The 27,949-nt window shown below is 50.0% G+C and overlaps 1 protein-coding gene across 1 annotated transcript; it reads left to right on the top strand.

Annotated features, from left to right (window-relative positions):
* Positions 1–415: 415 nt before the first annotated feature.
* Sytl3 (synaptotagmin like 3) lies at positions 416–27,770 on the top strand. Its single transcript, XM_051206091.1, has 11 exons — positions 416–469; positions 2,075–2,153; positions 4,656–4,780; positions 7,878–8,012; positions 14,985–15,163; positions 18,497–18,599; positions 22,456–22,626; positions 24,113–24,218; positions 25,183–25,288; positions 26,335–26,540; positions 27,519–27,770. Exons 2-11 carry the CDS (start codon positions 2,147–2,149, stop codon positions 27,626–27,628), a joined length of 1,248 nt encoding a protein of 415 aa, XP_051062048.1. The 5' UTR covers positions 416–469; positions 2,075–2,146; the 3' UTR covers positions 27,629–27,770.
* The last annotated feature ends 179 nt before the right edge of the window (positions 27,771–27,949 follow it).

Genomic DNA, 27,949 nt, shown 5'->3' with positions numbered 1-27,949 from the left:
TGGGTTTTTTTTCTTTCACATCTCGGCTCTTCTGCTGGTGTGGTTTGTACTAAGAATACAAGAGTCCAGATAGGACTCCACATACGAAGCCTGGGTCCAAGGGCAGCTCAGGGTGGGAGCCAGGGTCTCCTGGTGGCTTCAGGATGTGACGGGAAGTCGATACCTGGACGGAAGGCAGGGAAACCCTCATGTCCCTCTGAGAATCCAGCACACAGCACCTGCGCGGAGAGAGGCAGGGCCCAGCCCTGCTGCCGGGTCCTTTTCTATAACAGGAAGTTAGGCAAACAAAGCTAAGAGCTTGAATGATAAACTCACACGTTTGTAGACACGTAAGCTAGTAACAACGCGAAGTTCTAACCCAGTTTTGTTTGATTGTTTTGTTTTATTTCTCCTTGGCAGCAAAATCTCTGTGGTCCCTCCCACGCCACCACCGCTCAGTGAGAGCCAGTGCAGCGGCAGTCACGGCAGGGTAACTCATCTGGGTGGGACGCAGGGAAGGCAGGCCAGGGGAGGGTGCTGGAGAGAGGGGCCAACAGGTCTGACTTACCCGAAGCTGGAACGGACAAGCGATTTCCTTTGCATTCTGTTGCCAGAGAGCGTCTGCAATCCCAGCTGGCTCAGTCTGCTTATGCCCTGAGACTTCTTGTCCCGACCCTTGTCACCAGCTTCTAACCCTGACTCTGTAGTGTGCCTTTACGTGTGTGCGGGTCTGACATGTGTATAGGCAGGTGTGTGTGTGTGTGTGTGTGTGTGCGCGCGCGCGTGTGCACGCACACACAGTGCGCCTGTGGCAATGAGTCAGTGTTTGCAGGCTCTGGGTGCACCAGAACCATTCCTGTCCAAAGGGCTGAGCTGTGTGCCCTCAGAGTTACCTTGGGTTTCCACCTGAGAAGTGGAAATAATTCTTTGACTTGTCTCCCATGCAGGGTTGTGTCTGTGTGTGCTTGGAAACTGAAGTGCCATGGAATTGTATGGCTTTTATTATCTTTATCAATCTGTGCATTCGAGGGAACAATTATTTCTTACATGGGATAATTGACATGCCCATTTGAGAGACGAACATGTTTGTTGCTGTCCAGGTTCACAGACACCCTGGGGTGAACCCCACAATTCTTCTCTATTTTCTCCTGTGATTGTGTTCTGAGGACATATTTTTGGGTGAATGGCCGAATGCTGGAAGGGTGGATAGATAGATAAATAGATGGGTGGACAGATGGCTACTTGGGTGGGTAGACAGTTGTATGGGCTGATGGGAGTGGGCAAATGAATGGCTAGGGAGCGAGTAGGTGGACAAATGGGTAGTCAGATGGGTGGAGGGATAAATGCTTGATGGATGCATGCATGCATAGAAGCGTAGATGCATGGATGGATGCATGCATGCATGATTGTTGGGTGGGTGAGTGGATGGATACATAGAATGTTGAGGCAGGTGGATAGACAAGTGAAAACTGGATGGATGGGTGGAAGGCTAGACTGGACATTAGGTGAATGGATGTACAAATGTCTAAGTGGATGGATAGGTGGATGGGTGGGCGGGTGAATGGGTGGATAGATACAGATGGATGAGGAAGTAGTGGCTACATGAGTAGATGATGTGTGGGCAGATAGATGGATAGCCAGAGGATGGGTAGATGGATGGATGAGCCCTGAACAAAGTTACTGTCTTCCCTTGAACTCTGTCACCTTGTCCCTTACAGTGCCCTCAACCCCCATGCCACCTGCATTCTGTTCCTTCCGCACAGGATTTGTGTAGGGCTGGGAAAGGAGGTCAAAGAAGCAGCAATTAGCTGAGTACCATCTGTGAGCCAGTGACGTATCAGTCAGTGTGTCTAAGGGGGAGTTGTTACCTTGTCAATCACCGGTTGGTAATGCTCCTTCCTTTAATGAGGCCACAAAACACAGAGGAAGACGGCTGGCGGCTGGGGATGTCCATTTCCTGGGAGCTGTGCCCTGTCCCCTCCAGACACCCACACCTGCAGCCCTTCCCGCCCGCAGTGTTTGGGGGCTGGAAGCCTGGAGGCGGCGGTGGACACTGGTGGTGGTCTAACAGCTCATTGTCCTGTGTCTGTTTCAGTTACAGGAACTTGGTCACTTTAGAGGATTCAATAAGTCCGTGGAAAACTTGTTTCTGTCTGTCACCACCCAGATGAGAAGTAAGTGACATTCAGGATGTGTTCTTGCACCCTGCCCTGTGCGGGCCAGCCCAGGCAGCCTCAGATGGGAAAGCCATGGGTCAGCGGAGGTGCCATTTCAGTCTATCAGCCTCGCTCTGACCTCTGCTTGCCGTGCCCAAACCTGCCCAGCGCAGCAGCAGAAAGAATTCCAGAGGAACAAAGGCAAAACCTGAAAATCCCTTGCAATAAATCCAAAACCCTGGTCTTTCTGGCTGGCCGGGGGCCCAGTAGCTTTCTCTTGTCCATTCCTCTCCCTGGTAAACTTTCCTGCAGGTGGCAGTGATCCCCCAGCCGCAGGCGCAATTAACCCTTTGCATTGCTTTGGTTCAGATATGCTTTTACCCCCTTCTGTTTCTCGGGCCTCCTAAGATGCCCAGGCCTGGGCAGTGATAGACTGGGTCCAAAGGACCTCGGGCACACATTTCTCTTCCTCTCCTCTTTGCCTTCCGTTTACCGCCCCCTTCCTGTAGTTGCTTGCGATTGTCTTGTTGTTGGCTGAGCCAACTGTACAATTTGATTTAAATTAGTCGTCTGTGTTCCACACAAGCACCCCCCCCCCACCCCATCACACAGCCGTCTGAAACGAGCCCTGCTCTTCAATCAGCAGTGGGCTGTCCTGGGCCCTCCTTCAGGAGGAGGAATGGCTGCTTTTGATGAGCCTGTTTGCCCCTCTGGTGATGTCAGCTTGGCTGTGACAGTGGTCTGTTCTCTGCACAGCTGGTGCGGGTCCCAGGGCTGCCCTTCCAAATCAGATTCCCTCTCCAAGTCCACGTGGCCTTCGTGGATTCTCTGTTGCTGCAAAAAGCATAGCTCCCATTTCAAAGGAAATAAAAGTTTGTTGTGGAGACAGAGATGAGCGGCTCAGGTTACCCCAAATCCCACAGTGAAATGCAGGACAAGTTTCATGGAAATTTTGTGGTAATAATACAAGGAAAGTCCTAAGTCAGGAACACTTTTCAAATTCAGCTGGGTTGTGACAAAGCGGGGAAGTTAGACACCTTGGACGTTACCTGATGGCGCCTTAGCCTTTGGGTTGACGGAAGCTCCCAAAAGGATTTACCTAAAAGTCACAAAAGGGTGGCTGTTACGTCACATACAGAGGGAGACAATGAAGGGCTACTAAGGGAACTAATGATAGCCCGTGATGATTTAGCTCTGAACCTGTAACATTCCAACTCTCTACAGACATGTAATCAACCACCCTTGCAGAATCTTGAACACAGGTGACTTCTGTCTGGAAATTCTCATTCGCTCCCACAGCCCAGGGCTTCTGTGGAATCAGTGCCTCAGAATGAATCCCAACACTGAGATTCCCCAGCCACTAAAATCCAAAGAGGCAGGATACACCTGTGTCACAGGACATGTGCCCTCAATCAAGGCAGGTAGCCCTAAATGCAGAGGCATGCCTGAGGTAGCCTTGTCCCTAACCCGGCCCTGACACGTGAGACTTGTCCACATAGATGGGGTGGCCGTGGCACCTGTCCTCAGATAGGGAAGTCAGCTGTGACGTGCAGCCTCTATCCTTGGCCTGCCATCAGCCATAGGCAGAGACAGCCAAAGCCACCTGTCTGGGGCCCTGGGAATGGACATGTGGCATTTGTTGGTGCAAATTTCCATTTCTTTATTTCGGCGTCCTTGCTCTGTTTCCCTCAGAAGCAGGCACAGATGACAGCCCAACCTCTGCAGGGAGGAGGGTGAACTGTTGCCTGGAGTCCTCAGGGAGGGGCTTGTGAAGGGCCCAGAGCAGTTTGAGGACCAGTGGCCCAGGATGCTGACTTTGGTCTGGAACCACAGGGTTTGAGAATGATGACCCAGAGTCGCACCCTCTGTCTACCAATGTTATCCGACACACCTAGAGGAGATTCCAGTCCTTTATGAGGCCAGTAAATGTCGCTTGCTGGGCCCCCTTAGCAGACAAAGAGGGGGTTGAGCTTACTCCTCCCTGGGAGCGATATGTGTTTCTTTCTGCTCCTCCTCCCTCCTGTCTGCTCTCCCACCCCTCCCAACCCCCCTCGTCACACTTTATCCATTGTCATTTTAATGTGTGTCCCAAGCCAGCTCCTCATCCCAAGCAGTCCACAGAAGCCAAAAGGTTGGACACTATTGTGCTGAGAAATCCAGAGTTTAGGATCTTTCCAGGGCATGCTTACTAAAATAGTCACCAGGGCACCTCGAATCTCATCCCTTGCGATAGTCACAGGAGAAAGTATTTGGTCAGCAGTCTCTGTCGGGAACCCCTAAAAAGCCAGCTGCTGGTATCTGGGTAGGTCCTTGGTCACACGGATGGCCCTGTGTGACAGTGGCTGCCCACAGAGGCACGGAGCCAGTGTGGACGTTTGAAGGGGCTGGCCTTTCTGCTTCTCTGCCTCTGACACAGTCACGCCTTGCCTACCCATCTTTTTTGTCTTTCTGGCCTCAGGCTCTGCAAGTCTTGGCAAAGTTTCATGCTAGCAAGAGTCGCCCCTTGTGTTTGTTTTCTAGAGCTCTCCAAGTCCCAGAATGACATGACTTCTGAGAAGCACCTTCTGGCGATGGATCCCAGGCAGTGCGTGGTCCCCACGGAGAGGCGGAGTCAGTCAGACACAGCCGTCAATGTCACCTCCAGGGTAAGCACCGAGGCCTGTGGCCCTCTGCACCATCGTGTTGTCTTATCTGGGCTTTCCGGCACATTTTCCTCTGAATTCGCTGTCCTCTTGATAGAAAACCTTAGTCATCCAGGAAAACCCATGTAATCTGTATTCAGGCACATCTGACCACAGGAGGCGCAGAGTTTGAGATCCAAGCCAGATGCACCAGCCTGTGCCTGCATTCCAGTCATTTGGGAGGCTGAGGCAGGAAGTTTGTCTGAATCAAGGAGTTAGAACCAACCTGAGCAACAAGATGGTGATGATAAATCAAGATCACCACGGAGAACTGGTCAGACCCTAACCCGATCCCAGTCTCCCAAGGCTGCTTCTCCCTGGCTTCAGCGCCACACCCAAAACAGGCTTACCGCAGGACGGACCCGCCAATTTTCTGGGGTCTGCAAGTCTCTTCTCATGGGGAGGCCTTCCGACTTCCATTCAGGGTGAGGAGCCTTTGGTTAGGCTCTGCCTCTGGTGGAAAGTGAAAAGGTAACTCTGCACGTGTGAAGAGGCAGGAGGATGCCTCCTACCCTGGATCTAAAGGAGAGCTGTCAGGGAGGCCATCACAGCACCACCTACCCGGTGGGCTGTGCTAAGAGCAGGTGCACGGAACTCCAGATGGTACTGGCTTTGGAGTCCAATTCGTGGGTTCCAATCCAGCCCAGGACCTGACAGGCAGGTGCCAGCCCCTGTTTGCAGTCCAATGTGTCTGCTCTGCTGGGCTCATAGGACCCACCATGTCCCTCTTCTGTGACTGTTGGCTCCTTCCAGGATGTCCCCAGACTGTCCTTTTGTGACAGTAGTGATCTTAACTTTCCTTCTGGAACATGCTCTAGATCAGGGGTTCTCAACCTGTGGGTCACGAGGCAAACCTTTATCCTCCCCCAAAATATTTACATCGCAATTTATAACAGTAGCAAAACAGCGGTTATGAAGTAACAATGGAAATAATTGTATGGTTAGGGGTCATCACAACAGACTGTGTCAAAGGGTCTCAGCATCAGGAAGGTTGAGAATCCACTGATCTATAAATTTCAAAACCCACCTCCATCTGCTGACCTCCATCTGAGCCTAGGATGCCCCTTGGTAAAATGAAAACAACGGAATCTCTGTTTGCCCAGCATGGGGCTCCTTTGTGCAGCCAGAGAGGCAACGGAGCCTCTAATTTGCTGTCTATGTCATTTAGATAGAGCATTTGTTAGGATGCACTAGACTCTGCACAGACAGCTTTACCTGGACTGTCAGCCCTATGAAATGGGTGTTAAGTGCAGCCCTACTTTACACTGAGACATATATGAAGGCTTAGACCTACAGTTGCGTTCCTGGAGATGGGAATGCTGTGTTGGAACTGGCCCCATCTTGATTGGAGGCTGAACTATGGAGTTTGTGGCTGGAGGAGAGCCACTGGACTCTTGTTGAGGTGCAGACTCCCGCATGTGTGAGTCCTCACTGGGTGTGAGACGTGGAGTCCGATGCCTTTCTGCTGAGCTTCTGGTGCTAAGATGATGCTGATGGTTTTCCAATGACATGTGTCTCAAATATTTGAGATGTACTCAGCATGAAATTCCCAAGTGTAAACACATCTGCTTACTGAAGCCAACCTCTTCATCAAGTGGACAGATGGGGCCCTTTTTTAAAAGCCCTCTGTTCTGGGCAGATAATACCTTAGTTGGCTACCTAATCACAAGATAGACTTACTCACAGGACCATGATCAAAAACCTGAGCTTTACTCAGAGGCCACCCAACACATCCAGCAACTAGGGAACCGTGGTACCACGAGGAGAACCTAAGTTTAGATGTTTCTACTTTCTAGGCCACTTCTGTTTTTCCTGTGAGTACAAGGGAAGGTCTGAAGGAGGGTTCAGGGAAGGGAACTCCCAAAGTTGAACACTTTGCAGGTCAGTCTGATGGTGGCTCTGGCGGAGGGCTGTCCCCATGCCAGGCACCGTCCTCTGCGGAGGGTTTCATCTTTAAAGCCACCCTGAGGATTTGTCTCCATTAAAGATGAGGACACCGGGGTAAAGAGCTGGCAGAGGGCAGTGTGGTCAGGAGGAGAAGGCCAAGCCTACTTGGGGCGTTGCAGCCCTTCCCCCAGCTCCGCCATGAGAGATGCTGTCCCCTCACTTGAGGTGAGATGTGCCCTATGCGGGGTAGCTCACATTCCTCAGGCCTCACTGGTGGCATTCCGAATGCTGGTGTCACAAGGCATCCTTGGCACATCCCTCCCCTGCTGCGTGAGTCTATGGGGCAGAGCCTCCCAGGCAGGCAGTCACAGCCCAGGCACAGTCTGAGTTGTGAGGGATCCAAGCAAGGAAGTGCAGGAGAGGCCATGGATAGCTAGCCCTGCTGGTGTAGATTCCGGCGTGGTCCAGCTGGGAACCTGGTCTATCAACTGTACTCAACTATTTGGAATTGAATCCACCCCATGTGGTTAGTGGCTATTGATGAGTACAGCTGTAACATTATAGAAGAAATACTAATTATAGTAATTATTAGCAAAAGAATTAAAAGAATACACACTTTTTTTCTTTCTTTTTTTTTTTTTTTTTTTTTTGCTTTTCAGGACAGGGTTTCTCTGTGTAACAGCCCTGGCTGTCCTGGAACTCTCTCTGTAGGCCAGGATGACCTCGACCTTACAGAGATCCGACTGCCTCTGCCTCCAAAGTTCTGGGATTAAAGGCGTGAGCCACCTCCTCCCAGTAAGAATACATGCAATTTAAAGATGAAGTTTTTCCCTTTCTGGGGACACATTAGAAGTAAAATTATCAATATGAATAGTGTATTTCAAGTGATTGCATGTCATAGTCATTATTAAAGCCAGATTGTAAGCATTTTAGCACTTTGTGTAACCCAAGGTAGCTCACCTGTCAATGCTCACAACGTCCCCTAATGATTCGGCCTCAGCGTCCTGCTGGTGTGTGGGGTGAGTGCATCAATCCACACACAAGTGTGTCTTCCTACTCAGCTGCCAGAGGTTTGTGTGTGAGAAACATCACTTCACAGACGCAGGCTGCGTTTTCTGGCCTCTTCAGTCCCGTGGGGATGTGGGCTATGATGCTTGTTGTTACTCTCTTCCAGAAGGTCAGCTCACCCGATATTCTGAAAGCGCTCCATCAAGAAGACCCCAAACAGCCTCCCAACACTGTTTTGAAGCAAGACACCCTCCCATCCAGTCCAACACACAGCACTGTCTTCTCTGGAGGCCCGAGACGCGTGAGTCTTTGTCCTAATATTCTCATCCGACGTGTGGTTCTCAAGGCATCAGGGACGCGAACTATAGCTCAGTAGTTGACGCAGACACAGCATGTGCACAGCACAACTGTTGAATCCCCAGCGCCAGGGGAGAAAAAACAACCAACCAGACATTATCCAGCTGGACTGGCAGGTGAGGCACAGCGCACTGGGTGAGAGCCTCCCCGTAGGCTCGTGTATTTCAATGCTTGATCCTCAGCTGGTGGAACTGTTGGACAAGGTGCATCACTAGTGGCAGGCTTTTTTCAAAAGCTCACGTCTTTCCCAGTTCCGGCGTAAACTCTTGGGCTACTGTTCCAACTCTGTGCCCGCCTGCTACAGTGTCCCCCGCTAATGATGGCCACGGGCTCACCCTCTGAAGCCGGACCACCCCCCTCCCCCACTAAACTTTCTTCCATAAGTTGCCTTGGCCATGGTGATAGCAATAGAGAAGTAGCTAAGGCCCAAGGGGAGGAATAGTGTTGTTGCACGGTCAACACTGGCGTGTAAGAGTGGAGTGTGGATGTGAGTTTTCACGTAGATCTGGAGCTAGGGAACCCCTCAAAATGTGTTGAAGCTATCCACCTATGTTAAAACATCATCTTGTTGAGGACACTTTATGCCTTCAGAAAGTCACTGGTGATTGTGCTGGTTTTTGACAAGTGGACACAAACTGGAGCCATCCATCCGCCTCCGTCAGACCGGCTCAAGGGCAAGTGTGTTGGGCGTTTTCTTGATAGATGATGGGAGGAGGACCCAGCCCTTTGTTGTTGTTGTTGTTTGGGGGGAGTTGTTTTTTTGAGACAAGGTTTTGTTATGAGTAGTTTTTCCCCTGGCCGGTCTGGTCCCACTGCCGCACCAGCCCCAAATAACACTCAGAGACGCCGTGTTAGATATAAAGCTGTTGGCCAGTTACTAGTTTCTTATTGGCTAGTTCTGTCTTAAATATTAATTCATTTCTATTAATCTAAGTATTTCCACATGGTCTCATCTTACCGGAGAGAGGGGCTGGCGTTCTTATCTTTCCGTCTTCCATCTTGCATCTCCTTCCTACTTCTTCCTCTCTCCTCCCTTTCTCCTAGTCCCGCCTATCTTCCTTTCCTATTGGCCATCGGTGCTTTATTCATCAACCAATATGAGAAACATATTTACAGAATGACATCTCCCATCAGGGTTTCTCTGTGTATCTCTGTCTGTCCTGGAACTCACTCTGTAGACTAGGCTGGCCTCAAACTCAGAGATCAGCTTGCCTCTGCCTGCTGAGAGCTGGAACTAAAGGCGTGTGCTACCACCTCTGGCTTCTAGGAAAAGTTTTAGGATTTATTTTGTTTTGTTTGAGACAGGGTCTCTGTGTTTAGCCCTGGCTGGCTTAAAACTCACTGTGTAGACCGCACTGTCCTGGAACTCACAGAGAGATGCCTGGCTATGCCTCCCAAGTTTTAAAGTTTGATGGTCTCATTTATCAAGATTTTCCTCTCTGGGTATTCCTGTGGTTTTTATCTTCATGGGCTGTGAAGACAGTGTCCTGTTTTGTCTGCAAGTTTTAACTAGAATTGTCTTTAATATTTCCATCTGTACTCTGACTCCTCGTTTGGTAATGATGCACAGGTTGAGGCTAATGTTATGTGGCTATTTAGTCCAATACAGCATCCCTTGTTTTAAAAAGACGGTCTGTCCCCTTGGTCATTTTGTCCCGTCACATCTTATGAGCATGGCCCATGTTCGGGAATTTGTTACCCTGGTCACTAGACCGATGCTTACACCAAGACTGCCTTGTCTTGTTTGTAGCTTAGCTGTAAGTTTGGAGGCATGTTTCATTTCTTTTCCTTTTATTTCCAAGGTGGCTTCGTAGTGTTCGAAATCTGTTCCATTTCTAGACTGCATTTGTAGCCACCTGTCCACTCATTTACTAGAGCAAACCTAACACTTCTGATGCCCAGACTTGTGATGCAGGAACGGTAGTTTTGATTGGTTCTGTGTTGCTATCACAGAACACCACTGACTTGGTAATTTGAAAACCATAGAAACATACTTATGATTCTGGAAGAAGGGTTTCCAGGATCAAGGTGATGGCAGACTCAACCTGTTAAGGGCCTATTTCCTGCTTCGAGCATCTCCAAGCTTGGGCATCTCCAAGCTTCGGGCCCACCTGGGGGGAAGTGGTGAGGGGGCCCCCTTTGCTGTTTTATAAGGATGCTAAGCCCATTCATGAAGGGTCGACTCTCATGCCATACCAATCTCCCCGTATCATAGTTCAGGGCTCATGTCTGAGGACAGCTCAAAACCCAGGGCTGTTTGTGTCTGAGAATAGTCTAGAAAGATGAAAGGCAGGAGGGCTTTTCCATGAAGATAAGGTGGGCAAGACTGGCTCTAGAACCTTCTTTCGGTGTGGATTCCTGTGGTGGGCTCAAGGCAGTGACAGTGGCCTGGGGGCAGGGAGACTCAGAATGAGCCGGCATGAGCTCAAAGGGACGCCGATCCAGGAGAACAAGATGGAACTCAACTTCTCAGAGAGCCTGAGGGCTGAGCCTGCACGGTTCCTGGCCACCCACCGGTGTCGGCTCCACGTCCCTCCAGGAACCCAAGTCACCTTCTTCCAGTTCCAGAACCAACACGTCTCTAAAAACACTTGAGAGAGTGCACAGGGTCCTGTACAGCCTGCCTTTATCCTGCTTTATCCTTATCTGCTTCCCTGTTCCATGGTTCCCTCCACTTCACCTCATGGTCACTCATGGCTTCTCGAGCCCTCGGACACACAGGCAATCCCAAGCCACTCCGCCTTCTGTGAATTTCTGTTTGGAGGCAGAGCTTCTTCTCAGGGAGCTCTCTGTTCCCTTTTCACTCACCTGCTCCAAGCTTATCAGATCCCCAGCATCTCTCACCCCCCCACACCCCTGTCCACTTCACTTATCTGCCTTTTATCAACTGCTCACCAGAATGCAATCCCCAAGTCCCCCCGAGCTGCATCTGACACTCAAGTGACCCTTGCTAAACACCAGATGACTGGGTCAATCACCCACCACAGCCATCATGCTCTGAAAGCCAGTGCTGATGGCTTCCCGTCGCATACATTCTCGTGTGACCATGTGGTGGCCACTGTTAGTCCATTTCACAACTGAGCAACCTGAGAGGCCAGGGGTCACGTGGTTTACTAGAGTCCTACAGGGGCTGCAGAACTTGGGGTCAGTTAACCCAGGGACCACAGGGTATCGGGTATGACCCACAAGCTTGTTGAGCTCGTTCATGCATGAACTGGTTTTTCTTATTTAAACCGCCCTTGTTTCTTCTCTCACTAGCTGATCCCTGCCTGGAAACCCTTCAAGAATTAAGGTTGGGCAGAGGGAAATAGCTCAGTGGGTGAAACTGTGATCATGGCATCCGGAGATCAAATCCCTGGAACCCTCTAAAAGCCAGATGCCATGGCATGGTTTATAACCCCCAATACCCCTGCAGTGAGATGGGACGTGGGCACATGAGAACACCCCAAGAGCTCAAGGCCAGTTAGCCTGGTATAAATACAGTGGAAGGTAAGGACGCTGACACCCAAACTTGTCCGTCAACGTTCATTTACATGGGCACTGAGGCATGTGTGCCTTCATATGAACATGTATTCGTACGTATACGTGTGCATCAGATGAACAATTTAGGTGTTTTAAGAGGAGTTAGGGCCATACCACTGAGCTAAGCTAAGAAGGAAGACATTGTGGTGGGCCTCTCTCTCTCTCCTTCAGATTTATGACGATGAGATTAGATTGACCTTAACTGTAATGTCTTCTTTTAAAACAAAGCAGTAGTTGCCTAAAGGATTTAAACTCCCATAAGGCAAATAACCACCATGTTATTTCTTGCCCAAAGATGTTGCCTATTCCTTCCTAGAGAAATCCACAACTCTGAGAAACAAGGAGTTGGGCAGCAAAAACTTGTGAAATCTCCCCTTACACATAGAGACAGGGAATAAACAGAGACAAATCATCTGACCTCCCAAGTAGTGGATTCAGGGCAAAATTTAAGCAGAATACTATTTTGGGATGATGTTAATAACGTCTAAAAATGCAAGGCTAGGGCTCAGAGCAGCAGGCATCTGAAACCCACATGGTAAATGGAAATTGTTAGAGTTTCCCTGGAGATACATGCACATATTCAAAAGCCTTGAAGGATCTGCTTCTACGAACAGGGCTCTGTGTGTGCGGAACCCACCCTTTGCCACTGGGCCATACTCCTGACCCTGCAGGCTCTCTTGCATAATTTAGTAGACCGGACGTATTTCTGAAGAGTGTCCTAAATGTTGCCCACATGTGCATATGTGGATATCCAGGGCGGCTATGTTTATAATGGTTCTAATGTTGGCAGCGACCAAACAGAAAACGAGCAAGCTGTGGTTCACATGCACACAGAATGCCTTCAACTGTGTAAACAGCAGAATAGGGCAGAACATTTGGGAGGGGTGCTGATATTACTGATGAAGTTGGTTAGCATTTGTTTGTTTTTAATTGCGTGTGTATATGCATGCTCATGCGTGTGGACAGAGGCATGTACCTGTCATATCATGTGTGTGTCAGAATAACCTCAGGTGTCATCGTCACCTTGTCTGAGACCGGATCTCTGGGTCTCTTGTTTCCACGGCTTACGCTTGGCTAGTTGGCCCGATGGCTCCCAGGGACTCTCCCGTCTCTGCCCGTAGGATCACTGAGGCCATAGTTGTGCTACTGTGTCCGGCTTTATGTGGTGGCGGGGTTTAACCTGCTGAGCCCCGGACCCAGCCCCGAGGCTCTTTTTCTTAACATGGGGGCGGGGTTGGATGTTATTCTCACAGCTATTTTACCTACTCTTGTGTACCACATGTGCTGTTTAAATGCTGTGTTCGTTTCGCAGCCAAGAAAGAGGCGAGGACAAAGGGAGAGAGGTTCACCCAGCTTGCAAAGGGCCCCGGAAGGTGCGGTGCGGAGTTCCCCTGCAGACAGTACACTCTGGGCACTGCCCACAGGCCGGGTTCTGAGCCTTTGTGTTTTTATAACTGACTGAGCTGACTCAGCCGTATGAAAGGGAACTGAGGGAAGCGTGCTGGGGATCACACAGCCAGCAGGGCTGGGGCCAGGACAAAAGTCGGCCTTTCACCCACTTTGTAGCGCTTACCCATGTGTTCATGCCTAACCCAGTGCATTACCTAGGAAAAAAACATAGCTGTACGTTTCCTAGTTTTTACGCCTTTGTGACAAAGCCATAGGCCCAGGACTCCGCTTGAGGTGACGGTAGATGACCTGGTGACCTTCAGGGTCTGTCAAAGGCAGACAGCACCAGTGGCTGGCAGGAATCGGGTCTGGGTGGCCCTTTCAGGCCAGAACCTTTTGTCTGGCTGGAGTTCCTGGTCCAGTTTGCAGCTTGCTCTGAAGTTCTGTTCTGGCTCCAGGGCAAATAGAACTGAATCCCAGACACGGAGCTGGCCTCCGGTTATCAGCCACTGCCAAGGAGTTTCCAAGGAGTTTCGCAGGGAGGGCAAAGTACTTCTCCCGGGCTGAGTTCTAGGCAAAGGGCCCTTTGAGGGGTTTCCCGGTCCTGGGCCTTGTGCATTGTAGGGAAGTGCTTCGCCACTGAGCCCCAGAAGAAATTCTACTGTAATGACTAGAGTGCTTTAGCTCCTCCTTTCCTCCTATCCGTCCACCTCCTCCCTCTCCCAGGCAGCTCACTTTCTTTCCTTCTCCACATCTTCTCCCTCGTCTTCATTTTATTCTTTCATTCATTCATTCATCATTCATTCATTCTACAGTGTTCTACCTGCATGTTTGCCTGCAGGCCATAAGGGGGCACCAGATCTCATTACAGATGGTTGTGAGCCACCATGTGGTTGCTGGGACTTGAACTCATGGCCTCTGGAAGAGCAGCTCTTAACCCTCTGAGCCACCTCTCCTCCTTGTCTTCATTTTTAACCTTCGCTGTGTCTCACTACCTCTCCATCCCGTGTGTCTTTGAATGTTTGCTGGCTTAAAGTTGTTTCCCGTTCCGACTGCCATGTGGTTTGGTCGGAGGACGTCTTCTCTTAGGCTGGGTGTGGCGGCGCTGGCTGTATTCTTGGCGATAGTTAAGGCAGCTTCCAGGTCCTTTGGTTTGGGCTTTATGCCTCTCTGCCAGCTAGTGCTTTGTGCTGTGGACTTTCTTGGTTTCTCTTCGGGGGGGGGGGGTTCTACAGAATGGAGGCTGGAGGACCCTCGGGTATTAGAAGGAGAAGTTATTCAGCCTTCACTCTCCCTGTAAATTCAGCACCGACACAAACTACTCACAAATAGTGGCCGTTGTTTAAGCAAATTTAATAGCAATGGCTTAACCTTTTAGGCACAGGCATCCAGTGATGCAGACCTCATGTACCGCTTAGGCTTAGAGTGCTCTAATATTTGAAGGTAACTTCTTTTATATTTTAGGCGCCCATAAAATTTAAATATAATTTACTGTTCTCTTTGCACAATCCGCCGCATAAGTCATTGTGTTTAGTTCCTCTTCGTAACTCTGAAGTTGCTACTATTTTTCTCTGTTAGACTTTGACACCGCCAGCAAGTAGCGGAGTTAGCCCTGGAGCCAGTTCTCCCTGATTCTAGCCTCGGCCGCTTGGTCTCACATCTGCTGCTGTACCCACACCGTCCAGCCGTGGATGCCATCTGGCCCACGAGTTATGTTTACAGAAAGGCACATGAGCTAGTCCACTTACCCAATGACTCACGGTGAAGACTTGGGTAATCTTTATCGCCAGGCAGAGACAGGAGGAGGCAGGGTCTGCTGAGGATGCCTCATGGCCTTAGCAGTCAGCAGATGGCAACCTGGGTTAGCAAAGTGCATGAGTGGGCTGCATCTATCAGTTTAACGGGAGTCAGGATGCATTTAACCATGTGAACCGTGATTTACCGTGAGAGCAGAAGTGCAGAATATTAATGTGAGTTAATTGATTGTGTCTGCCATTGATTTCAGGGGAGCTTAACTAGTATTAACAGCACCTGCACGGAGATGGGTAATTTCGACAACGCCAGTATCACAGGAGAAATAGAATTTGCCATCCATTATTGCTTTAAAAGCCGTTCTTTAGAAATACACATCAAGACTTGTAAGAACCTCGCCTACGGAGAAGAAAAGAAGAGAAAGTGCAATCCGTAAGTTGTTGGTGTTTGCTTTGTTTTAATTAGTCTGGCATCGGGCAGCTGTGGTACTTGATGTGCGGCTGATCCAACGGTAAAGACTGGTCAACAGAGAATCAAGGTCGGGCTTTGTAGACCTCAGCACGTATGGGAATTTGGATGCTCACGGGGTACTTTAGACCATTTGAGTTGCTGTAACAGATGGCTAGAGACTGGATGGGTAAGAAACAGCAGACATTGGTCCTCACAGTTGTGGATGCTGCGAGGCCCAGGTTCTGCCAGAGCTGGTGTCTGGTGAGAGCCAGCTCCCTGGTTCTCAGATGGGCATCTCTCTGCCTGTCATCACATGGGAGGATCGGGGAAGGACAGCTCCCGGAGGATTCCTTTATAAGAGCACAAGTCCCATGCCCGAGGGCCACCCTCACACCTAAGCCCCTCCCCAAGTCCCCGCCTCTAAGGAGTCACGTGGGAGTTTCGAAAGAAGAGTTGAAACTTTGGGGCTTACACGTTCAGGGTGTGTCAAGGAGCTGTAGCAAGTCGGCACAGGGGAAAGTGACTGTCTATAAAGGCTATCGGAAGTTTAATTATTTCATACAGGAAGAGCAAAGTTAACATCTCCCTTCACACAGTTCACGAATAACTTTTCTGAAGTTTGTTTTTTTCTTTTTTCTATATGAATGTCTTGCCTGCATGTATGTGTACCTTGTTGCTGTGATAAAAGACGATGACCAAGGGATCTTACAGTTTCCGAGGGTTAGAGTCAATGATGGAGAGTAGGAGCCAAGAGCTGACTTACCAACCCACGTCCACATAACAGAGAGGGAGGATGAGAGGGGCAGGGAGAAACTGCCTGCTGGAGACTGGGATTGGCACAAGTCTTTGGAAAACTCAAAACCTGCCCCCAGTGACACACCTCTTCCAACCCAGCCACATCTCCTAACCCTTCCCAAACCCTGCCACCGACTGAGAATCAAGTATCCAAACACACGAGCCTATGGGAGCCATTCTCTTTCAAAACACCAGAAAAGGAGTGTTGGGTCCCACAGAACTGGGGTGGGTGCTGGGGACTGAGCCCTGTGGCAAGTGTTCTTAACCAGTAAGCTGCCTCTCCAGCTCCAGCCTCTCATAAAATTTTAAAAGTTTCCCCCAGTGATATAATAAAAATATTTAAAGGCGATAAACTGAGATGAGCAATGTTCCCACAGTGGCGTCAGCCACTTGGATTTCCCCTGTGGGGAACTTTCTGTTCATATCTTTGGCCCGTGGTTTTATTATTAATTTATTATTGTTGTTGTTGTTGTGTATGTACATGTACATGTGTGTGCAGGTGCCTGTGTGTATGAAGCTAGAGACTGACTCAGGGCCTCGTTCATGCAGAGCACATCCTCTGCCACTGAGCTTGCATCTCCAGCCCATCCCCAGCCCTTGGCAATTTGTCTCTGGGTGCAAACGATTAGGCCTCAGCCCTTGTGCGTGCTGAGCAAACTGCACTGACTTCAGCTCTAGGGAAAGGTCTTAAAACCCTGCTTAAAGTAGGGTTTGAAAGTTCTGCATCTGCTGTGTATCTTTTGCATCACCTACTCCAGCTACTGCTGCTTTTCTGGGTTATTTGTGATGACTTTTCTAGGGGAGAATTTGATGTGATAAAACGCCTTCCCTTTTAAGGCCTGCCTCTGCAGGCGGGACTCAGGTGGAGTGTGAACTTCAGGTGTGCAAGGGCTGTGGTCACCAGCGCTGCAAGGAAAAAGCTAGAAAGGAAACTAAAAGCAAAAGCAAGATGTATATGAGATAGATTTAGACAGGGAGGCCTTGTGAGTCAAGGCTAGCCCAGACCACACAGTGTGAACTGTGTGGCAAGATCCTGTTTCAAGTAAAAACAAGTCTTTTTTTTTTTTTGGTAAACTGCCTTTTAGTGCGTGTAGAATTCCCATGACACTCTGAAATTATGGATACATGAACATGTTTCTACTCTCTTCATATATGTGAGTTTCTACTTTCTTCATATATGAAACATTGCACATTTCAAAATTTAGTCAAAGCAGTGTTTATGTATACAAAGAAGAATGACTGAAAATTAATTACTTAAACCTTAACCTTTAAGTACTGGAGAAAGTAAATTAATCCTTTTTTTAAAATTGTTGTTGGTTTTTTGTTTTGTTTTGTTAATGGCAGGGTTTCTCTGTGTAGCCCTAACTGTGTTGGAATTCACTCTGTAGACCAGGGTGGCCTTGGGCTCACAGAGATCCGCCTGCCCCTGCCTCCCAAGTGCTGAGCTTAAAGGCGTGCACCACCAAGCCAGGCTTCCGGCTTGGTGAAAGAGAATGGATTTGGCCTGCTCTATTAAAGTTGACAGCATGTATACGGGCTGAAGTGGTGGTTAGCATATACCCTGTCGTTTCTAGTTCCGAGACCATTGCATGTGTGAATCAGACTATAGACTACTTTATAATAGCAGAAGCTAAGACAGAAAGAGTCCTTAGAGGCCAGTGAATTGCGGTCATTTGTACAGTATAATGCTATATAGACAGAGGGGACGTGTCGCTAGTGAGTTATGGGAGAATGCAGATGAGCAGTTCTCCTTATATGGGCTCAAAGCACGGTCTCTTAGAACGAGTGTGGTCTTTGAGGTCTGAGAGCCAAAAGCTAAGTGTGAGTCAGTTTCTGTTTCCTCCGTAGCCCCGAGGGCTCAAGAGTAGCCATGGGTGGAGGTGGAAAGTCACTTGGAGCATCTGGTTCTGTGGGAGATGAGGAACAGGGACAGATTCTATAAGCAAGGCCAAGCCGCTTCACCCGCCGTCTTAAGATCATCCAGCAGGGCTTCCTGATTGACAGACCCTCCGCCAAAGCTTGTGTGAACCACAAGTTACTCACACGAGTTGTGGGTCGTAGGGGGGGCGTGTCTCAGTCGGTAATGTGCTTGCTTGGCAAGTGTGAGGACCCGAGTTTGGACCCCAGCATCTGTGTAACAAGCTGCACATGGGGCTGAGTGTCTGCAGTCCCAGGGGTAGAGAAATGGAGACAGGAGGGTCCCTGGGGACTAACAGGGAGCTCCAGGTTCAATGAGAGACCTATTTTGTTAATAAGAATAGTAGATAATTAAAATAATAAGCTTGAGGGCAATTAAGGAGGATATCAACCTTTGGCTTCTATGTGAAGGTGCACACATGCACATATTTTTACACACACACACTCAAGTCAGAATGCAAACCCTGCCTATCAACTGAAGCTCCAGCAGGGAAGCAGGGCAGAGAAACCATGCATGTGGCATTGTAATACCCCGAACTCTCTCTCTACCCCCGTCTACCCCATGTTGAGTTCTCCGTTTGTTTTCCTACCTCTGTCCACTAGGTATGTCAAGACCTACCTGCTGCCTGACAGGTCCTCCCAGGGAAAACGCAAGACGCAAGTCCAAAAGAACACTCTGGACCCCACTTTCGAGGAAACCTTGAAGGTAACTTGCTGGCAGACGTTGCCGGGTCCTCCCCATCCCAGGCTGGGTCTAGGGTCAGAGGTCAGCGTGCCTGTCTGAAACTCTTGAGTCAGTTAAATGTAAATGCAGACACCTCACATTTTTCGTGGCTCTGCCAGACTCGGACACAGCTTGAGATTAATGGTTTCCAAGAAGAAGCATGTCTCAAGCTAACAACTTGAACCTCAGAGAAATGTTGTCCAGCAGAGGGCCCTGGGAACGAAGCTGCTGGGTTTTACTCTCCGCAGAAGCGCCTCTTTATTGGAACAGATGAAAACCATGAGTTTCTTCTTTTTATGGAAAAAAAAAAGTCATTTTTATAAAAACCAAATCATAGGACCTGGGAGATGGCAGTAGGTAAAGACTTCAGAACCCACATAAAGCTAGACTCCCGGTGTCCCACAGCGAGATGGGAGGCGGGGACAGTGGCGGAACACCTGGCGGACACAGTGGTGACATGAGGTAGACCGTTCTCTACCCTCCATGCAAGTGCCAGTTTTCACCTGCACTTACTCATGTGCAGATGCACTGTCTACACATCCACCCTGCAGTCCACTATACACACCGGTCATGCACACGGCATATACACACCACATACACATCACATACATACACATCACATACATACCTGTCATACACATCACATACACACCCGTCATATACATCACATACACCCGTCATACACATCACATACACACCCATCATACACACCCATCATACACATCCATCATACACATCCATTATACACATGGCACATACACACCCGTCATACACATCACATACACCCGTCATACACATCACATACACACCCGTCATACACATCACATACACCCCTGTCATATACATCACATACACACCCATCATACACACCCATCATACACATCACATACATACACATCACATACATACACATCACATACATACACATCACATACACACCCATCATACACATCCATTATACACATGGCACATACACACCCATCATACACATCACATACATACCCGTCATACACATCACATACACCCGTCATACACATCACATACACCCGTCATACACATCACATACACCCCTGTCATACACATCCATTATACACACGGCATATACACACCCATCATATACATCCATTATACACACCCATCATACACATCCATTACACACCGTCATGCACATCACATGCACATCCATTATACACACCTGTCATATGCATCCATTATACACATGGCATATACACACCCATCATACACATCACACACGCACACCCGCCATGCACACATCACACACACACCCGCCTTGCACACATCACACACACACCCGCCATGCACACATCACACACACACCCGCCATGCACACATCACACACACACCCGCCATGCACACATCACACACACCCGCCTTGCACGCATCACACACACACCCGCCATGCACACATCACATACACACCTGCCATGCACACATCACATACACACCTGCCATGCACACATAGTATACACAGCCATTATGTACACATCATATACATACCCATCCTGCACAGCCGTCATACACATCATATCCACACCCTTCATGCACATATCACACACACACAAAGACCAAAGAATTATAAAGGAATCATTTGAATCTTCATTTTCTGTACTACTTAGACACAGGATTTTCTTTCGAGCAGAGCCAGGCCCTCATAATTTCATGTGAGGTGGAGGAAGTCCCAGCTGGGGCCATGGCTGCTCCAGCCAGATGGGCTGCCTAGACCTGTGGAAACCCCAGCCAGAGCTGGCAGCTCAGATGCCCTGCTGTCTGGCACAAGGGCTCTGTCTGCCTTTCTTGGCAAGTTGTCGCAGTCAGGGCCCATGAGGGGGCTGGCATAGCGCCTTGAATTCATTAAATAATAATAATAATAGGCATTGTTCCCTGGGCCTCTGCTCTGGCCAAATGCTTCATGTACACACTAAGGATGGTATTAAACTCTGCATCTGCCAATGGGAAATTAGTCTTAGGGAGTTCAAGAAGCTTAGCCTGGACTCACAATGGAGAGGCTGTCCTGGAAAGTTCATGGGGGTGGGAATCCCCTGTTCTGCTTTTAAACTGCAGACTCTGACTCAGCAGGTATGGGCAGGGCCCAAGATGCTCTGTTCCCACAAACTCCACTCTGCTGGCCACCCACATGTGAGCCACCGCAGCCAGACCTGCAGGTGGCTTGCTTGCTGGGAGACGTTTGAAAATTATCTGCCACCTGGCACCTTTTAGGTTGATTTTTGAAATATTCATCATAAGTCTAATACGATATTTTATGTAATACTGAAGAGGCCCAAGAAATGAGGTGTGAACGATTTTACATAAGTATTTAATTATGTAGTTAAAATTTAAAAAGTCTTATTTGCCTTACTTAAATTACAGTCCAGATCTCAAAGAAATCACAATTACAGTCCGTTAGGTATGCTTAAGGTCCTAGGGATTTTATTTTTTAGATCTATTTGAACGAATAATGCCTTCATTTTATAACTTCTAACATAGGCCAAACTTATTCCTGAAGAAACTCGTGCAGCCAGGCATGATGGCGCACGCCTTTAATCCCAGTACTAGGGAGACAGATACAGGTGGATCTCTTGTGAGTTCAAGGCCAGCCTGGTCTACATTGTGAGTTCCAGGTCAATTTTTGGAAAGCTGTGGTAGGAGCTCGCACTTCCTTTACGTCTGCGTTTGGTACCCAGGAGGTCTGTAAAAGCCAAGGGCAGATGCTGTGAGAAGCATCTCTGGCTGGCTCTGAGGAAAGAATGTGGGTCGATTTCATCAGGGTGAATGTTGACAGCCATTCCACCTGATTACACTTGTCAGAAGTGTGTGTGTGTGAAAGTTGAGGCTTGGGCTAGAGAGGTGGCTCCACTGGTAAGGTACCTGCCACATAACTGTGAGGACCCCAGTACCCATGTAAAAAGACAGTTGTGACACATGTATGTGACCCCAGTGCTCAGGAATAGAAACAGGAAGATCCCTGGAACTCATTGGTCAGCCAGCCTAGCCAATCAGCTTTAGGCTCAGCCGAGGGAATCCTGTCTCAAAAAAGAGAGAGCGATTGAGGACACAGAGACAGAGCGCGCTCAGGGCTGGGTACGTGGGTGGCCCAACACTGCCCATGACTTCAAGCCTGAGGGGGCACACCCACCTTCCGGGTGACTCATAGCCTTGCCCTCCCCTGCACTTGTGGCGGCCAAAGATGCCCAGTACAAGCTGAGGGCGCAGCTGCTTGCACTTTGCATCCACTATCAAACAAGTGCAGGGTGCAGAGGAAAGTCTGGGCTCCCAGGGGCCGAGCTGGGGTGTCCCATGTGTCTCCTATGCTCCTGATCCCCGTTCCCACGTTCCACCCACATGCATTTGCTGTCAAAGGCGAACACACTGCTGTGGGATCCTGCACTTGGCATTCATGCATGGTTTACTTATTTTTCCGTGGTACGGGGGATGGGCCCAGGACTCGATGCGTGTCAAATACATCTTTGAGGCCCAGCGATGGTCACACTACATTGTGTGAAAAATGTGGTTTTAGTATTTTGGGCTTGTTGCAGTGTGACCCTGTGAAGGAGGGTGCATCTTATGCTGACAAGGTTCTAGGTTTGGTTCCCTGGAGTCCTGGGCTAGGCAAGGACTTTCATCCAAGAAACAGGGCAGGGTGTCGGGTGGGAATAGGGGCAGGCGGGGACGGGAGCTGGGCTGTGGAGTGCTCAAGGCCTCTGTCCAGCAGGCAGAGGTCTGGCGTGGCCCTCCCTGAGCACACCTGGACTCTGGCCTGTGCAGGCCTCGAGGGTGGCTCTCGGAGACCTGGCTGACACCCTTGTCCTTGCATCTGCAGTATCAGATAGACCTTGCCCAGCTGATGACCCGGAGGCTGCAGGTCTCTGTGTGGCACCTAGGCACCCTTGCCCGGAGGGTGTTCCTCGGAGAAGTGACCCTTCCTCTGGCTGCATGGGACTTTGAGGACAGCTCGACACAGAATGCCAAATGGTACCCACTTCGGGCAAAGGTGTGTCATTGGGGGGCTGTATTTGGTTCTTTTCTGTTGCTGTGTGTAAGATACCATGACCAGAAGCCAATTTCAGAGGATATGTTTCGGCTAATGGTTCCAGACAGATAAAGTCCATCATGGCTGGCAGGCTTCTTAGAGATCACAGCTGGAGGGCAAGCTGGAAGCAGAAAGGGCAAACTAGATGGGGCATGGGGTTCTAAGCTCTCAAAGCCCACCCCCCAGTGACACACTTCCTCAAGCGAGGCCCCGCATCCCCAAAGCTCTGCAGCCGCCCCCAAACAGCATCACCCAATGGGGACCAAGTGTTGAGTGACATTTTCATTCAAACTACACAGGGGCTGAGAGAGCCCAGTCACCACGGACTCAATTTTCAAAGGATCACATACACACACACACACACAACTACATACACCACACACACCACACACACTACATACACCACACACCGCACACACACTACATACACCACACACACCACACACACTATACACCACACACACCACACACACTACACACACTACACACACACACACACACACACAACTACATACACCACACACTAGCAGCATGACGATGGCTGGCACATCTCTGGCTGGCAACCATGGGTAACCCACCCAGCCTCCTTTGGCAAATGGGCTAGCAGCAAAGTGCCAAGCTAAAGTCATCCCTCCAGATGCCAGCTAAGAGTAGCACCCTGTCACTGAATGGGGGATGAATTTCTACAGGCTGTCATGGGACTCTGGCACCAGGCTACTCTGGGGCTGGGACTTGCTACCTGGACCTTGAGTGCCCCTGTCTCAGTTGGCACTGCAGGACCCGTTTGAATGGCTCAGTGCAGGTGGTGGCTGGCCCAAGCAGCCTTCCAGGCATCCCAGATACCGTGAGGGCACCTTGCCACGTCAGTGGCAGCAGCCATGACCTCCCCTCCCAGTACACTTTTCCACCCTGGAAGGAAAGGCTGCCACACTCAGGGTCATCTGCTCTCCGGCTTTTTTCATTCACTTTCCGACACACTCACTCATGACCAGAGAAGCCGCTTCTGAATGGTGACTCTGCAGAGGCTAGACACCCATGGCCAACAGCGCTATGGTGTACAGCTCTGGCCCAGTCTGCAACCCTTTCCGCCCTCAGTGCCTGAAGGAGGCATTGGGATGGAAGGGTAGCTCCAATCCCTCCTGACCCAGAGAGAGCCCGGGATGGGGCTGGATCTTGGCTTTTCGAGCCCTGTGCTGTGCAGGCTTCCCTGAGGCCCTGTATTCCCAATGGCTTCTGGTGTTGTAAGGTAGGGTGGGCCAAGGGTGGCAGGGATGACTCAGGGCTGACTAGTACACCAGGCACACCCATCCCATCCCTGGGCCTTGAGACGGTCTGTGGGGGTGGGGTGGGGCATTTATGGACTGGGTTGGGACAACCTGTACAGCACAGGTGGTTTTTGAGGTTCAGGGGAAAGGTTCTGCTTCTGAGCTCTGCCTCTCACCCTCAGGCTGAGAAATATGAAGATAATATCCATCAGAATAATGGAGAACTTGCCGTCCGAGCCAAACTGGTCCTCCCTGCAGGGCCAAGAAAGCTCCAGGAGGCCCAAGAAGGTTAGTGACCTTTGGCCCCAGGATGATTTGTGTCACTGTCCCCAAAGCCCAGAGGGCAGGTGGTTCCAGGTAGGCAAAGGACTTCCCACTGCCGCTGACCCCACACATTCCAGTCCCTGGAATTTGTGACTTGAGGGGACATGGGTGACAAGAAGAGGCAAGGCCTCCAGGGCACTTTTTCCCCGCCCAAAGGCCAGTCTCCGGTGGCCCCGCGTTGACAAGCGGGACGCTGTATCAGCACACATGCAGAGCTCAGGAACAAGGAGTTTGCTAGGGCCGGGAGCTGGGAGGCTGGGAGAGGTCAGGGTGGAGTGGGTCAAGGGCAGGACCTCAAGCTATTTAACTTAGATAATGCGGACATGCGGACAGAGGACACAGGAGGGCACTGGAAGGACGCAATGACAAAGGGTCGTTCAGCGACTTTGCAGGAACAGGAGCTCCCAGGCCCACAGCATGCACCTGCCAGAGGCCACCAGAGCCTCCCTGGAAGCATACGGCACCCCCTTCTCAAACCACGAGCTAAAAGTGGCTTCCACGGCCTTTCTCCTTGTGGTTCCCCGGGTCCTCTGTGTAAGTGCCACCACCTTCCTGGCATTTTACTGGTCCTTCCATTCCGTCTGCATGCTGGCTAGAGGCGGAGTGGGGCAAAGCCACTGAAGGTGTGCCTCCTCCTCCTGCTCTCTTAGGCCTGGAGGCTGAGCGCCCTCTCAGGGAGCTACCTCTTTCTGGGTGTTGACAGTTACACATCAGGAAAAATGTGCTTAACCCAGCCGAGCGGTGGCACACACCTTTAATGCCAGCCAGCACTCAGGAGGCAGAGGCAGAAGCAGGTGGACCTCAGTGAGTTTGAGGGCATCCTGTTCTACAGAGTGAGTTCCAGGCCAGCCAGGTCTACACTGCTCAAAGAACCAAAAAACAAAACAAAACAAAAAAAGCTTAACCCAAGTTCTGACTTTCCTTCCAGGGACAGGAGGTCAGTTGCCGCTGAATGGTCAACTTTGTTTGGTTGTGCTGGGAGCCAAGAATTTACCCGTGCGTTCAGATGGCACCTTAAACTCATTCGTTAAGGGGTAGGTATTAGATGTGTCTGTGAGCATATATTGAGCATGGTTCAAAATCTGCAGGAAACACCAAAAAGTGTAGCCCATTTGAATTTATCTTACTTGAGCTTTCCTATGAAAACCTAAGATCGGGCGGGTGAGGTGGCTCGGGGAATAAAGGCACTTGCCAGGCCTGGCCTGCCCCCTGGGACCAGCCACACACTTGAAGGATAACCAACTTCTGCAAGCTGTTCTGTGTCCAACACACGTGTGGCATGCACACTCGTTCTTAGATGTGTGCACATGGAAAAATCACATTTCCAAGGACCAAGAATTCCAAGAAAATGAGGTTTGGTTATGCAAGGCTTGGGCTGGGATTAGGGCATTTTAAACAGAGGTCAGGACCTTGTCAGGCCCTGATAGACTAGACCAGTGATCCCAGCACTCGGGAGGCAGAGCCAGGCGGATCTCTGTGAGTTCGAGGCCAGCCTGGTCTGTTGTAAGAGCGAGTTCCAGGACAGGCTCCAAGGCTACAGAGAAACCCTGTCTCGAAAAACCAAAAAACAAACAAAAAAGCAAGCCAGGCCAGTTAGCATTTCCTCAGCTCACCACCTCCTCTTGCATTAAACACCATGCCACTAATAATTAAAAAGGCACAAACCAGTCACTGACGCATGGAAAAATGGTGGCTTGTTGGGACAGAACCCCTCACTACTACCGTGTATGCTCTCTAGGGCAAGTTGGCTTTTTTGAATGTACTTTTCTGAAAATGAAACAAACAAAATGAAGCCATGTATATGCGGAGCCCTGGTCCCTAGTCTCTGGTTTTAATGATGGTGTAGTCATGGGAGATCACATGAGTCACATGACACAGAATCACAACTGACCAGGTACCTGATGTGGGCTCTAGCTCTGAAAGGAAACGGGAACACTCTAGGGAGAGGCACATGGACAAGCCTCGAGATTCTGATCCCGTTCAGCATGAAATGGACGCAGCTGCCAGAACCGACCGGTACCTGTGGGGAAGGGGGCTGCGTGCTGGGCTGTGGCCTCAAGGTTCCTATCTCCCCCTTCAGCTGTCTGACTCTGCCAGACCAGCAAAAACTGCATGTGAGGTCCCCAGTACTGAAGGAGCAGGCTTGTCCCCAATGGAAACACTCCTTCGTGTTCAATGGTGTAAGCAGCTCTCAGCTGAGGCAGTCCTGCTTGGAGCTGACCGTCTGGGACCAGGCCATCTTTGGTATGAACGACCGCCTGCTTGGGGGAGCCAGGCTTGGTTCAAGTAAGTCTGTTCGCTGTATGTCTCCCAGGGTTTACCAGTGGGAAAAAACCCCACAGGTTTATTATGTCCTTAGTGATTGCCCTACGTAGATACCGTGGAAACGATTCAGCTGGCTTTGAAAGTGCCCTGTCCCTTCCTGGTGGGAATTCCCAAGGCCAGGTTTAACTACAAGAGACGATAATACGGCCAAATATCTCAGCAATCTAAATCAGATTTGAATCAGCTAGAGCAACGAAAGCTTCAGGGTTCACAACAGGCGAGGGGCAGTGTTTACTTTTCTTCAATCAGAAGAGGATTATTTTCTTAAGGAAAATATCTTACCCCAGACAAACATACATCTGTAAGAGCGTCAGTAGGGGACAGACAAGGGCACCATTCGGTGTAGCTCACCAGAGGCTGCTGGCACTGTAGGGACAGCCTCCTCCTGGGAGTGGGGCAGGCTCTGTGCTCCATCTAAGAAGACCTCCCAGTCACCTGTAGCATCTCTCCATGAGACCGCCAGCTAAGAGTTACCAAACAAGACTTAGAGTTGCATTCCTGAGAATGCACTTGTTAGCAAACCCTTCCTCTGAGAAATCCTTTCCATTAAAAAAAAAAAAGGGTCCCCCCCCCCCCAGACAACCTTCAGCCTCAGAATTAAGTTCCATGACTCCCACTGTTAAGACCTGGATGCCTGGAGCCCACCCCACCCCTGCTTAGAGCAGTGGCTCTCAACCTTCCTAATGCTGTGACCCAAACATAAAATTGTTCTCCGTCACTGTTATGAACCCTAAGTATTGTTTTCTGATGGTCTTTTGGGTGACCCCCAAAGGGTCACAATCCACAGGCTGAGAACTGCTGCTCTGAGAGTGAAATGCTAGGCTTTGGGGCGTCATTCTGAGGGACACCTCAGCACAGGGCTGGGGTGCCTCCCAAGTTGAGAGAACAGGCCGCAGAGGGCAAAGTGGCAGGTCCTTACCCACCACCATCTCATTGCAGGGGGAGGCGCTGCAGGCTGTGCGGACTCATGTTCCCAGTCCAAGCTCCAGTGGCAGAAAGTCTTGTCCAGTCCCAACCTATGGACAGACATGACCCTCATCCTGCACTGAGATGAAGCCCAAGGCGAACGCCTATTCGCAGAGGTAACAGGATGTGAGATCGTCACAGAATCAGAGCCACCTGCTCACCAGTATAACCAGATGCAGAACAATCACTGCTACGAGGCAGTCGGGGGGAGGTCCGGAGTGGAGTGGCCTGATTGCAATAAATGCTCAACAGGGGCATTTATTGATAACAAAAGTGCTAAGCTTTGTGTGTGTTCACAGTATGGTGAGAGTCGCTCGCCTTGTCTCCGGGGTGGGAAGCCTCCCAGGGAAGGAGGGCCTGGGGAGACGTGGCTCCGGCTCAGAGTGCTGGGCATGTCCCAGAAG

The sequence above is a fragment of the Phodopus roborovskii genome, unplaced genomic scaffold (genome assembly GCF_943737965.1).
Source record: "Phodopus roborovskii unplaced genomic scaffold, PHOROB, whole genome shotgun sequence".
In the NCBI taxonomy this organism is placed as follows: Eukaryota; Metazoa; Chordata; class Mammalia; order Rodentia; family Cricetidae; genus Phodopus; species Phodopus roborovskii.
This window is presented reverse-complemented; position numbering and strand designations above follow the sequence as displayed.

Excerpts from the sequence above, each read along its gene's own strand:
- Sytl3 (XM_051206091.1), top strand. Across the intron at positions 24,219-25,182 it reads GCTCCAGGAGGCCCAAGAAG|GGACAGGAGGTCAGTTGCCG; the intron begins GTTAGTGACCTT and ends CTTTCCTTCCAG. Across the intron at positions 26,541-27,518 it reads GGGAGCCAGGCTTGGTTCAA|GGGGAGGCGCTGCAGGCTGT; the intron begins GTAAGTCTGTTC and ends ATCTCATTGCAG.